The 15313-nt window shown below is 38.6% G+C and overlaps 1 protein-coding gene across 4 annotated transcripts in view; it reads right to left on the bottom strand.

Moving 5' to 3' along the window:
* Positions 1 to 14940, bottom strand: part of fgfr3 (fibroblast growth factor receptor 3) — a 54756-nt gene extending 39816 nt beyond the window's left edge. For all 4 annotated transcript variants that reach the window (XM_067385789.1, XM_067385788.1, XM_067385786.1 and 1 more), the window contains exons 1-2: positions 14271 to 14940; positions 8335 to 8552 (exon numbers count right to left, since the gene is read on the bottom strand). In XM_067385789.1, coding sequence (XP_067241890.1) covers positions 8335 to 8470 — 136 coding nt within the window. In that variant the 5' untranslated portion in view covers positions 8471 to 8552; positions 14271 to 14940. The remainder of the gene's footprint in view (positions 1 to 8334; positions 8553 to 14270) is intronic.
* Between the last annotated feature and the right edge of the window lie 373 nt (positions 14941 to 15313).

The following is a 15313-nucleotide window of genomic DNA, read 5'->3' on the forward strand; positions in this document are numbered from 1 at the left end:
CCCCCCCCCCTTTTTTTTTGGTGCTGATCCAAAAAATGATCCGATCCATGACTTAATAACCGTGATATGATCCAAACCATGAGTTTTGTGATCTGTTGAACCACTAATAATCAGCTTCATGTATTTTCATAATCACTGTAGATTCAAGCACCAATTTAAATTCAGCACACACACACACACACACACACACACTTGCATGTATTGAGGACAGTTTTCCTTTGATCAAGCGGAAAAGATGAAAGGTTTTTTTGTGTTTTGCCAGAGTTGTGAGGGGTAATATGTGAGATGTGATTTTTAAACCTGCTGCCATGGGCAACACAGCAGCAGGAATATATCTGACTGCTTTTATGAAACATGAAACAGGTCAACACTTTGTATGTTTGAGTGAGAAGGGCATTTTTTAGTATTTTTTACACACTTCCGTTCAAAAGTTTGGGGTCTGTGTGATTTTAATGTTTTTGAAGTCTCTTATGCTCACTAAGGCAGCATTTATTTGATCAAAAATACAGTAAAATCAGCATTCTATTTTAATAAATATTTTAATATATAACACGTAATTTATTCCTGGATTGCAAAGCTGCATGTTTAGCATCATTACTCCAGTCTTCAGTGTCACATGATCCTTCGGAAATCATTCTAATATGATGATTTGATGCTTTTATAAAAGAATTATAGAAAAAAAATATATTATTTTCATCAATGATGAAAACAGTTGTTATTAAGCTAAAACCCTAAAACAAAGCATTTCGGACTCTTAGAATAAAAAAAATATATATTTATATACACACTTGTGTTGAGAGGAGGGATAATGTGGCCTCTTGATATATTTGGTTGTTTTTAGAGAGTACAGTGAGTCGCTATGCTGTTAGTCTCAACATTTTCTCTCTCTCTCTCTCATACGCACACATACACACAAATGGCTGACAGCATGGGATAAATGTATGAACCACTAACAGTCTTTGGTTCCAATTGTTTTGGGTGTTGCAGCAAAGCGACAGGTTAAAACAAGAGAATTAGGGGGGAGGATAGAGAGCACACACACACACACACACACACACACACACACACACACACACACACACACACACACACACACACACACACACACACACACACACACACACACACACACACACACACACACACACACACACACACACACACACACACACACTCAGTCACAGTCATGGCTGAAAGCACAGGTACATGATCCATTGTTACACAGTGTAATCAATACATGCAGCTGATATATAGCAGGTAATTAGTCTTCACCTTTATCTACTCACACACACACACCAACCTGAGCTGTGCCAGTCTGCTCTTTTGCCGTTTCCCGCTGCTTTCAGTCGTTTGGCGTGACACACTCAGTTAACAACCCCTACAGTCATCTGACCTTCAGACTGAACACAACACACAGTCTCATGCACACTTCTCACATGCAGTCTCCTTTCCGCTCCCTCAATCTCAACATTTTACAATCTGCTTGCGTTAAAGGACTATCTTTCTGGAGCTGAAGTCTGCGTCCACTGAGATGCAGATGCCATATGTAAACCTCTCATGTTTCTGAGCCAGATCCTCCTCTAAATGAGACTGGCAGGAGAGAAAAAGAAAAAGAAGCAATCAGCGATTAGGATTACGACAAAAAGTGGGGTGGGCGGAGAAGAGTTTGCAGCTTGTTACCTCTTTTATTCTGTCCTGTTGAGGCGTGTGTGTGTGTGTGTGAGAGACAGTGTGCCCTTGAGGAAAGTTTAAGAAAGCTGCTGCTTCCAAAAATAAAGCCTTGTCTATACACATACACACAAACGCTCCCGCATCAGTGCTCTAATTAGTAACGGAAGCTGGATGTTCTGAACATCCAGACCCCATCCAGAGTTTGAGCCAAACTCTTTTAGAACATACACATCCAAATATTAAATAAATATACATGTACTTTGCTTCATCTTTTTTTTTTTTTAACACAAAATACACATCTACAGTGTCAACGAGCCACACACACACACACACACACACACACACACACACACACACACACACACACACACACACACACACACACACACACACACACACACACACACACACACACACACACACACTGCAGCAAACACAGGTTGTAATCAGGGACTGGACCATCTTAATTGTCATTCCATAGACGAACTGGCCTAGTTTCAAACCCTACACACTGTACAGAACACACACTCAAAACACACTGAAGCAGCTTGTAAAATAATGAACACATGCTCTTAATCTAAAGTAACATCAGCAAATCTTTGGATATTTCACAATCTTATTTTTTCCCAAAAAATTTGTCTCTTAAGTGGGGTTAACAAAACTTGTTGTGTGATCTTTTGAACATTTAGTAAGGAGTGGAAATTAAGGCTTGTTCTTGTTCAATACATTAGGACATGCTCTCAATATTCACATTAGTAGTCAACTAATATGGGTTTTGACAATTATGAAATTGGTCCCACCCCAATTTTGAATATTTGGTGACATCCTTTGAATGTAGTATTTGGTAACATTTTACATATTACATGTGCTTACTATAGCAATAACAGTAAATTACATGTAAATACAAGCAACAAACCCTACACTAAAGCCTAATCCTAACCACAACCCTATAGTAATTAAATACATGTTGTTAAGTAATGTTACTCAATACTTCATTGTATAATTACACAGTAACAAGGACAGCATAAAAAGTGGGTTACACTTTATTTTAAGGTTTCCGTGTTACAGTGTAATTATAATAATTTAAGTACTGAGTAGTAATATTTAACTTACTATAGGGTTAGGGTTATGTGGTTTAGGTTAGTTGCATGTAATTAAGCACAATGTATAGTAATTACTATAGTAACTACATGTAACATGTAACAAAGGCATTGTAAAATAAAGTGTTACCAAAAAGTGTAACCCAATATTTATTTTTAGGTTAGTATCTTGTATATTAGAGTCCTCAGGAACAGAAAGTCCTGTGTGGAGGATGCTTTCTCTCCTGGGATGCTTATGAAAAGTTTATAACGCATTAATAATGTATTTATTACAGTGTAACAAAGCTTATGCCGCACACTGATCAGTTTGTAACTGAAAGTGATCAAGTGCCCAATAGATTATTTAGTCACCACTTAAGAATCCAGACTATACAGTCTTATTTAACAATGGAGCAGATTAATAACTATATCTGATAATATACATTTCGAGGACCAACATAATGCTGATATAGAGCATATTTCTTATCCATTGACTAAGCTGTTGGAAGATTGTGTGAACTCAAAAAGGTGAAATAACACTGCTGATAACCTCAAAATAGCGAATCATTGTCTGATTCATCGTCCTGGCCAATACTGTATATTGGTCTATCACTAATTGTTGTATGCCAAATGTGTGCTGTAAAGCCAGATATGTTGTCTGAACTCTCTGAACAAAGCAAAATAATGTCATTGTGATGATGACAGAATAAGAAATGAGTTGAGTGAGATGTTACTCTTTCAACTCTGTGACCTCAAATTGCCCTCAAGGAAAACACAAGAGATCAAACAAATACACACACAAACACATCACCTCTCCATGGCCTCTGCCCTTTCCCCTTTATCCCCTCTGTCTTTTATTATGAATAGAAATATAGCATTTTCAGAGAGAGAGAGAGAGAGAGAGAGAGAGAGATGGGGTATTACTGGGCAGGAAAAGTACTAATCCTCTGCCTTGCTTCCTTCCAGCCAATGATACCCAGAAGCAACTGGCAACAGCTGCTCCGAAAGATCCCAAATCACACACACATACACACAGTCTGAGTGTATTAACATGAATATGCAATACCATTTATAACTCAAAATTATAAACAAAAACAGATTCCCCTAAACATGTGACAGACTGTTTAGTCTATCGCACAGTATAAACTGCTTATAACTGAAACCAAAAAATTCTTAGGGTCCGCTGTCCCTGTGTAACATTATAACAGTTTATTATGCTCTCACACTGCTAAACAAAGCCAGCACTTGATCACTTTCAGTTACAAACTGATCAGTGTGCGGCATAAGCTTTGTTACACTGTAATAAATACATTATTAATGCGTTATAAACAATTCATAAGCATCCCAGGAGAGAAAGCGTCCTCCACACAGGACTCTCTGTGTTCCTGAGGACTCTAATACACAAGAGACTAACCTAAAGCTTAAATCAAACCGAGGTGATTGATTGATGGATTGCTGTTTTTGTGACAAATCAAGCGCTGGTTTGTCGTGGATGTGTCTGTGTGAGATGGTATGTGTTAGACCAGGAATATTGCCAAGGCAGAGGTTCATTCCATGGGTGGTAAAGGAGAAGTGTACATGTCTCTGTGTGTGTTTGTCGGACTTCTTGCAGCACATAACTTCTGCCATCTGTTCATGACTGCCAAAAGTGGTATAGGAGAGCTGAGGGAAATCAGCAACACTCACACACACAAACACGTTGACTTGGCTAAGTGACGGCATACCATAGACCTCTATTGTTTTTATATAAAACCTAATGATAATTAATATAGGCTAACTCTTACTCTGTAAACCCTTACAGGAAAACCTTTTAGAACAGTACATGACCGTTCAAAAGTTTGGGGTTGGTGCGATTTGTGAATGTTTTTGAAAAAAAGTCTCTTTATGTTCACCTGCATTTATGTGATCAAAAACAGCCATATTGTGAAATATTATTGCAATTTATAATAGCTTTTTCTAATTTTAATATATTTTAAAATGTAATTTATTCCTGTGATGGCAAAGTTTAATTATCAGCAGCCATTTTTCTGTCTTCAGAGTCACGTGATCCTGATTTGCTGCTCAGGAAACATTTCTCTTTATTATCAATGTTGTGCTACGTAATATTTTTTAGGAAACTGTGATGCATTTTTTTTTTCCAGAATTCTGTGAAAGTTCAAAAGAACAGCATTTCAACATACAAATCAACAGTGTTGGGGGTAACACATTACAAGTAATGTGAGTTACGTAATCAGAATACTTTTCGAAGCTTTACGAATCATTTGTTTCGAATCAGTGGTTCAGAGCGTGAATCGACTGCCAAAGTCACATGATTTCAGTAAACGAGGCTTCGTTCAATGGTTCACGTGACTTTGGCAGTTTGATACAAGCTCTGAACCACTGATTCAAAACAAAAGTTTTGTAAAGCTTCAAAGCTTCATGAAGCAGTGTTTTGAAACCGCCCATCAGATATTGTTGAATAAAGTCGTTATTTAGTTTTTTGTTTGTTTTTTGGCACACAAAAAGTATCCTCGGCGCTTCATAACATTAAGGCTGAACCACTGTAGTCACATGAACTGTTTTAAATATGTTTTTTGTAACTGCTGTCACTGCAGGCCTCACTGAGCCATCAGATTTTATCAAAAATATCTTAATTTGTGTTCTGAAAATGAATGATGGTCTTATGGGTGTGGAACGACATGAGGGTGAGTCATAAATGACAGAATTTTCATTTTTGGGTGAACTAACCCTTTTAAAAGTAACTTTCAAAAACAACATTTTCTAACAAGAGGAACAACATTTTAGCACAAACCTGTGGTGTCTGTCAGAAATGAAGCAAGTCCTGCTGCTCTCTGATGCACACACACACATATATACACACATATATACACACACACACACTGAGCCGTTTGTTTTACCACTTATGACTTTTATGTAAGTATCCAAGTAATGTCCTTCAGGGGAACTGATAATTACACTGAAGACACCCATCCTACAGATTGACAGGCCAGCAAGTGTGTACGTGCTTCACACGCCTCTGCCTCAGTCTGTGTGTAGGTGTGTACATTACTGTGCAGGTACTGGTATAAGGAAGTCTCTCCAAGTGTGTGTCAACAGGTGATTATAAACGGCAGTCTGATGACCTGCAGTGAGTTTCAGAGATCATTAATGAGGTGAACAAACCCCAACTAATAGCATAGAACAGAAAACATTCACATGCATGTGCAAAGGGTCCATAAATAATCAGAGGAAATTGCAAAATTGCCATTTTACCATGCTTCGTGCTGTGCCTAAGAACACATGCACTGCCTCTTGTGGCTTATTGCTTTAATCTGTCTGTCTGAAATGATCAATTTAAACTAACTGTCACTGGATACACAGAATGGGATAAATAGAGGAATAGAAAGTAAGAGAGAGAAAAACAGGGGATTTGGTGGTTAGGATTAAGAGTGAAAAAGAGCTGGGTGGTGAAGTGTTTGCAGGTTCTTGTCTCATAACGATCCCTCTTTGTTTATTCTGTGGTTTCACTGAAGACTTTCACTCCTTTGGACCATGTGTGAACATTAACTGTAATTCTCTCGCTGTCTCCTAATATTTACCTGCTATCAGTATGAGAAATCAGATCCACCGGCAATCAGACGATCTCTCCCAAAAGCTGAGAAATGGGCCAAGAAAGCATCAAGCTCCTTTCTATTTTCTAAGTGACTGTAACGTGTTTAGTAGAGCTAGACCCATCTAGAATCCAAACACAACAGAGACTCAGGTGAACTCAGCCAAGAAACCTGTCTTTAACAAACAACTGATAATGATCAACACCTCTCTCAACACTATGGGCTTTCATACCTGCCCACATATGCAGAAAATTCAGACACTACCTGCCTGGAGTGGTAATCTTTTATTCAATACACACACACACACACACACACACACACACTTAGCTGCCATGTAATCCACTCTGCAGGGCCTCATCCGTCAACTGTGGGATAATAAATCAATGGCAAGGACAAAGTGTGTTTACATAATATCAGCTACACAAGTGTTCATTGCAACAATACCCACTTTGTGCCACTGTACAAACTCACTGCCCAATCGAAGAGGCTGTAACTCGAGCTCCTTAAAAACAGAATCACTGACAACACTTTCATTTTCAGCATGTGATAAATAGTAGCAAACAGTACTCTGATTCTGAAGGAGTTTTTTTTTTAGGATAATTTAAGTATTTCAAGAAGGTTTCACAAGGAGGAGGTGCAAAGATTCAGATGAACTAAAATGAATCATTCAGACCAGAACACAGTTTGACTGATTCATCAACACATTCATTTACCAATCAAACATCACGGTGGCTTGCAAACAAGTTTTATTATACAAGACCTACTGTATATCTAGACAACATAATATTTCAGAGCAAATTCTAACTGTAAAAATGAATGTTCGTTATAGAAATGTCCATGACCTTTCCAGTCATTTGGGATAACTTTGAATGTTTTTTAAAAAATAATTCAGATTTAGATGATTTACTAATTAATCATTCAGACCAATTAGTGGTTTCACAGATTCATTGAAAAAATTCGGTTTACAAGAATAATACACTGACAAATCAAGAATTATTAGAGAAATCTAAACCACATATTTCAGAGCAAAATATACACTGTTGTTCAAAAGTTTGGGGTCAATAAGATTTGTTTTGAAAGAAATTAATACTTTTACTCAACAAGGACACAATAAATTGATTGAAAATATGAAGCAGCATAATTGTTTTAAACATAACAAGAAATGTTTCTTGAGCACTAAATCAGTGTATTAGAATGATTTCTGAAGGATCATGTGACACTAATGATGCTGAAAATTCATCCCAAAAGCAAATCACAATTTAAAATATTAAAATAGAAAAAGGTTATTCTAAATTGCATAAATATTTAACAATATTTGTTTTTAATGGAAGCTTGTTTTAGCCACTAAATAAAAAAGGTAACTGCGACTTTTTATCTCATAATTCTGACTTTATTTCTCAGAATTGCAAGAGAATTTTTTTCTTGCAGCTGCGAGTTTTTATCAGGCAATTCTGACTTTATATCTTACAATTCTAACTTTTTTTTCTCAGAATTGCAAGATATACAATTGTGTCTTAGAAATTCAGAAATGCATGATATAAACTAGCAATTTTGTCTCAGTCAGATTTGCAAGATTTAAAATCGCAATTGTGACTTTATAACATGCAATTTTGAGCTATAAAGTCAGAATTGTGAGCTGGAAACTCACAATTCTGAGAAAAACGTCTTTTTTCCCTCACAATTGCACATTATAACACGGAAATTGCGATGTTATCTCCCAATTTTTGCAATTCTAACTTTACATCACGCAATTCTGACTTCAGTTACCTTTTTTATTTTGTTATTTCATAGCGGAAACACGCTTCCATAGTTTTAACCGTGTTTTTGATCAAATAAATGCAGACTTGGTGAGCATCAGAGACTCCAGACCCCAAACTTTTAAACAACACTGTAACTTTTCCAGGCATAGAAAACAGTGTACATTTTTCCAGGATTTTGTGATTGTGGGAACCCTGCAGACAGTAAGACAGAGAAGGTGAAGTGTAATGTCTGACCTGTGGGCTCTGGGGACAGCAGGTGGGCGCTGTACACCGAGGGGAAGATGAGGGACACGAGGTACAGGAGGAGGACCATCCCGGGCAGAGCGACGCGGGGACGAGTGTCCTCACTACGGAGACCAGACTCAGACATTCTCCACCTTTCCACACATGCTGTCAATGTGGCACTGCCACACACAAACTCACTCCTGTCAGAAACGCTGCCTGTCCCCAACCTGAAATGCAAGATCACATTAAACAATTACAAGAGATGGTCTAACAGACAAGGAACACTGAACAAACATTTTATTAGGAGGTGAAGAATAATAACGGTCACCTATATTCAATAAACATATGCCTGTTTCTTGTTATTTTGACAAATTGTTCAGAGCACTCTATAGAGATGCCATGCTGACGTGCAAATGTCTACAGCAGGCTCTCTGCGCATACTGTAAATTGAAAAATAAAGTGCGACGACCACACACAACTGCCACGAGCGCATGAAATGGAGTGATTTCATATTTTGTGTCCTGCGCTAGTTTAGACGAGACTGGGATTTGTTGTAAACTCTCTTTTGCGTTCTTACTCTCCCTTTTTTTTCTCCTTCTCTCTGGTTGGGCTACTCTGAAACACGTCTTTCACTAAGCTAACACAAACACACTTATCTCTCTAAAGAAAACATATGCTCCCCTCACACTCTGTGACTTGGGTGTGTGTCTGTCTGTCTTGCCGCGTAGAGAGTTTACATTAGTCACAATAAAAGGAATGTAAAGTGCTTTAAATACACACACACACACACACACAAACATACTGTAGTGTAGGCTATACGGTTTGGTTCCCCGCTGAGAGATTTTCTCTCAAAGACGTTGAGAATATGAGAGAACTCTGTGTTGCTTTAAACTTGAACTCCTGTTATTTCAGAACAGCCTTGGTTTAGACACACAAAATGTTTGCGTTAACTTTAAACGGTGGCATTCTTCTCAAACGGACGCACAAACTCTCCTGAGGCTAGTGTGGCGCTGTTTTTCTTTCCCTTGACGAGCAGACGCTTAATTCTTGGTCAGCACATAGTGGAGAGAGAGAGAGAGAGAGAAGCCGAGTCGGTGTGTTGAGTAACTCAGTGTTTTCTCTGGCCGGCAGAGCAGGAGTGTGCACTGCGCCGTGGGCTGATAGTGTATCAGCGCTGGCTGTTGTAGGAGAGAAGGGTTTATTTGTGGAGCGTATTTCTGGAGTGTGTACCGTAGGTGTGTTTTTAGAGCATGTTTCTGGAGCCATACTATCTTACAGTAACACAGCTTTAAATGGGAGAGAGGCCTTAATAAACTTTGATATATTCTTAGAAATGGCCTTATATTATTATGCATCATGCATCTTTTTGGAATACTTGATTCTGATTGGTCAATCACAGCAATCTGTGGTCACTTTTTTTTCTTTTTCTTTTTTTTTTTTTATAAATAAGGACCACTATGCTGTATAATCGACTTTTTTTTGACCAGGCAACAAATCTTTGAGTTCTGCTAGACAAACTATACAGTTTCTAATGCTATGATTTCAACTTAGATCAGCATTTGATGTCCAGTTATTTATTTATTTGGCGAGAAGCTATGTACAGTCAGCCAGTCATTATCGCAAAATAAACCTCTTTGGGGTGATACAAGACAGCCCTGATCACCCTGTCAGTTTATTTTGCAATAATGATTGTATTATCTGTTACTTAACCAACATGTTGTAGTTTGAGCATCGAACTTTGCCTGCATGTATTCATTTTAACACCATTACTATTCTGTAAGATTTTTTTATATTTTTGAAAAAGTCATTTATGCTCACTTAGGCTGCATTTAGTTGATTAAAAATAAAGTACAAACAGTAATATTGTGGAATATAATTACAATTTAAAATACTATTTTAAAGTCTCCCTGTAGTCAATTATTTTATCCCTTAAAACTTATCTTTGATCACCAAAGTGACATATTAAAAAAAAAAAAATCTTTATGCCTTAATGTAGCCTGAAATAGCCTGAATGTAACTCAAAACTCTTGCTTCATTTAATATACGCAGATCTATGAATATGCTAATTAGCCCCGCCTCCACTCACTCCCACAAGCTCAGAGATCCACTCGGTCAACTTACTGAGGTAAACGCTGCACAATGGTATCGCTTTTTACAACGTCGGACACATAACGGTAATTAATGTGATTAGCCTTTTGCTTGACAGCTGCTAATAATGTGTTGCTAACGTTACATAAACCATGTTCCTGTACGCCATCTGACTCAGACAGCTGTTTTCTAAACATCAGTCCTTAGAAATGCTTTGAACAACATCAGTCAGTGGAGAAAGGCATATAGTTCATCATAACATCGTAATATACATCATACACATAGCGGGTGCTAAATCTACCTGATTTTTCATATAAACGGAAAAATATACCGAGATATATTCTCTTGAGTCTCCCCTGCTTCAGAGCGGTCATAGTTAATGATATGCTAAAGCCCGCCGGCACATTGACACGATTGGTTACAAGGTAGTTTGTGACGTCACTAACGCCAGCGATTTCAAACCGCTTTGACTTTGGTTTACTGTGGGTTTTAAAGAGAAAATGCTCAGCAATGCTGACTTATGAATTTACATATGGTTTGTCTTAAAACATATGAAAAACACCACAAAGACATATAAACAACATTACAATTTTGATTAAAAAACTTGATTTTCACCACAGGGGGACTTTAATATATTTTAAAATGTAATTTATTTCTGTGGTGGAAAGCTGGATTCATTTGCTGATTTGATGCTGAAGACTAATTTGAAAACAGTTGTGCTGCTTAATATTTTTGCTTTCAGGATTCTTTGATGAATATAAAGTTAAAAACAAGCAGAATATTTTTGTAACAATGTAAAGTCTTTGCTGTCACTGCATCCTGCCACAACAAAAGTATTAACTTCTTTAAAATGATCCCAAACTTAATTGTATATACTTTTTTGCAGATTAAACTTTAAAGGCAGCTGGGATTGTGTGACATGACTGATATGCAGGAGTGCGCTGCCGTGTGGTGTGTAAAACTCTCTCAGAAGAGTCAGTGTTTATCTATGGGATTACTGAAGAATTTGATTTGGACTCCATTGAAATTTTATGATTATCAGTCGAGTCAGTAAATCAACATTAGCTACTATGTTTTTACTGTCTGCATCTCCCTTTCTTTGTCTCTTACTTTTAGACCCCTCACTCAATTGTGATATTTAAGTCTAAAAAATACAACACTCTTTCTATGACATTCAAACAACCACAGACCTGAACAAGGCCATGCGAGGATATGCTGTCATATCCTGGGCATTTATGCGTGTAATGTCTAATAGTTTCGGGTGAAAGAGGGTTTTAATGGAATCCCATCACACGCTAGTCACACCTTGCAACAAATCTGGGACTCAAAAATGTCAGTAATCTCCAGTAATTGTGCAGCCATGTCAACGGCCAGCCCAGCCTAAATCTGCCAATGAAAATAGGGATTAAGAGGGAGACAGAGTAAAAGAGAGATAAAGTAAAAGAGAGAGACAGCAGATGAAAAGCTGAAGTCTGAGGTGTCTCTATTAGAGTTTGGCTGTAATCCTCTTCCAAGGACTTCACTCGCCCTCCTGCGGCTCTCTCACAGCTCTGTCAGCGTGCGTGTGGGATTGTGTGCGGCTGCGGGTTTGTGCAATGCTTCAGTGTACAGACAACTGCATAAAGGTGAGAATTGAACTCACTAACCCATTTTTTTAAACATCCCCAGAGAGGAACACATCACAAATCACATGCACAAGAGCAATTCACAAACCACAGATATTTGTCACTGTGAAATTATGGGTTTTGCTGTGTTTTCTAGCATTAAACTCATCTTCTTATATGCTTACATGGCATGTCCACTAAACCGTTCACAGAAAAAGAAAATCATATGGGTATTGAAAACAGGAGAATAAAAGAGCACATTGTTTATTGTTTGCTCGTTTTCATTCATGCTGTTTTTAGCCCTTTTAAACTGCATTGTGCATTAAAATGATCTTGTGCACATTTTTTGAATGAAGAACTTTAGCAAAAGAGAGAGAAAGTTTAATGACACTTCTTCAGGACTTCAACTCTCAAACTTTTGACAGTCCACAGAGCCGTGTATTGATTTTGAGCCGGCACTGGTCCGCTTAGGGTCACAATTAGTAGAGGGTTTCAACTGAAAAGAGACTCTTTTTTCCCTGCTGACACGACCTCTCATATTTGAGTTGTGTGAATGTCTTAGAGAGACCTTTACTAGATCAACCAGAGCTGGTTTGAAAAGTGCAGGGGACACATGACTAGAAAAGTCTCCAAAAATTAACTTCTAAAAGTAGGAGATGACAAACACTGCAGACAAAGCCTTCATTGGGTTTCAACATCTTAGTGTTTTTACTCTTTTAATGACTTTTCAGAGATTCAACTTAAGATACAGAAGTATTATGACTGTAACCAGCACTTAAAAATTTAAGGCAGCTATTAAACGTTTGAATTTTAGTAGGTTAAAATGATTTACAAGGCTTAAGTTCAACAACAAAATGTCATCGGGATAGCCTGACAATCTGCCATTAAATCCAAAAAAAGACCAATAGATTTGCTAAAAGTAATGAAATGATCAAGATTAGGTGAAAACCTAACAGTTTACATCCTAGTTGAGTTCTCACCATGGACTCCAGTCGGGTTTGAATGACTCCGGTACATGAGGTGGCTAATTGCCCCCAGTAGCCCGCGTTAACACCTCCAGAGACTCTAATTCACTCCGATAGCTACAATTGGTTTCAGATGGCCCGTGGGTACAGCGGATGAAAAACTGGTTAGGTTCGCTTCAGCGTGAGCTAAAAACAACACAAATGAAGCCTGCTGAGGTGGCCGCAGAAGAAATTGATGTCATTTTGGTTTTAAAATGCGTCATACGCCAAGCTGTAAAGGGCTTAGTCTCTCATCTGAAAGACACGCCAACCGAGTGACTGTTAACGAGTGGAGTTTACAACAGGTAAAAACATACTGTACTGTGAATAGCGCTATATAAGCTGTCTAAAGGGAATAGCTAAACAGTTTTTTTTGTTTAAGCTCAGCAGAAAAGCGCTCGAGCGCTCACCGGGAAGATCTGCTGATACAGTATAAGCGCCCTTGACTGTGTTTTCCGTCACCTCACATCCCACGGTGGGTTTCGGCACCATTGAAACACCTACAACTAGATGACAAAGACCGGCTGCTGATCAGTTATGGGCTAGATTCGCGTTTCAGGAAAGGAGTAGTCAAGCTTCACAGCTCAAATCGACACTGAAAACACTTTTAATTGAGCCTTAATGAAAATGTACTGTATTTCAGCACAGGTGCGGCTGCTCCTCACGACTGGTAGAGCAGCTTTCGAGCACGCGGTACTCTCTCTCTCACACACACACACACACACACACACCGCGCAACACCTGTCCGACTGTAAGCGATACGGGCACACACCACATGTCACCGCAGCTCACTTCTACACTAAAACTTTGTTTCCATTCGGAAGGCTTTGATTGAATCAATAGACTAATTGAAAAACACGCTTTGGAGCTGGAACAAGGAAACAACGACATATGAGTAATAAGACTGTTTCCTATACCTCCAAATGCGTCTTTTTACACCGCTGAATTAAGGGTCTCCCTCTGTGTCAAAACGCAATGCCACATAAAAACTAGTAAAATATGCAGATTTGATCCACCTCAGCCCTTATAGTAGTCTAGAGATGGCTCTGACGCGGCTTTGCGTCCATGTAGCTGAATGATGCAGCATGAGTGCAGCCTTAAATGTTATTTTACAATTTTTATTTTTGTATATTTTAATGTCATAATCAGGCTATATTCGTAATGTAATACCATGCATTCCTTAATATTCTTTCTGAAATTGTAAATACAAAATAATAATGATAAATAATCATAATAATAAACTTCTCACCAAATTCCTTCTTGACAGTAATCCTTTTCGAGATCACAATAAAATGTGTTGATCGGCTTTTCGAGAAAGGTTGGTGTGCGAAGTCCCTCCAGATGTTTCGTGAATCACATTCAGGGGGCAAATCATCCAAATACACTGAAGTTTTCAAATCCAGGCGTAAAGGAAATCTGAACAGACGTGAAGTCAGTCAGTGGAGTGTTTGAGAAGAAGCTGTATTCACCACACAGCCTTGAGCTGTCCGACTCTGTCCAGTCCTTAAACCCTTCAAAAGTGTATCAAAACCGCACTATAATGTATCATCTAAAGGAGCGCCAGTGTAGTATTTGGTCGTGAGAGAGTATCGGGCTCCGCTCTTCTCCGCTGAGCTGTCCGGGCACAACTGCTCCGTTGCGCCGCTGGGTCGGTTGTGAAGTGCAGGGCGTTTGGTGCTGTGTGAAAGCTTGGCTCACAGACTCCCACTAACAGTTTGAGCACCGGGCTCTGGAGAGAGGGGGAAAAAAATTAACTAGGATCGGATTTCAAACCGCGTCCCTGCTGCGAGTGCGGTGCTCGCCGCCTGCCGCCCCCCTCGCGAGTTCAGGGCAGAGAGAGAGAGAGAGAGCCGCAGGCGCCTCCCACACCAAACCCGAATATTCAATCAACTTACTCACTGTCAAATTAGCTGCGCTCAGCGAACCCAAACCGCGCTATGGACCGTGGAGCGAGTCAGCAGAAAAACAATTAAAAATAGCAAAGATTTTGCTGTTCATACTATTTTCATGGTGCGAATTATAGCGGGGTTTGAGGGGTATGACAACATTTCAGTAAGCACTAAATACAAGTCAGTCAGGGCTAACAACCTGTGAAGACTCTGCCATTGTTTGTTATTTATCAAGTTATTATAGATTTACATAGCAGAAATATATCACAAAAATTAATGTGTAGTTAAAGCAACTTTAAGGCGATTTGTAACTGCATTAATAGCGACAAAAGAGTGAAAATGAAATCCCTCTGACAGTCATTATATAATTCACACACTGTTCATGTTTTAAAGTCACCATGAA

This window comes from Chanodichthys erythropterus, chromosome 5 (genome assembly GCF_024489055.1).
Source record: "Chanodichthys erythropterus isolate Z2021 chromosome 5, ASM2448905v1, whole genome shotgun sequence".
NCBI classification, from domain to species: domain Eukaryota; kingdom Metazoa; phylum Chordata; class Actinopteri; order Cypriniformes; family Xenocyprididae; genus Chanodichthys; species Chanodichthys erythropterus.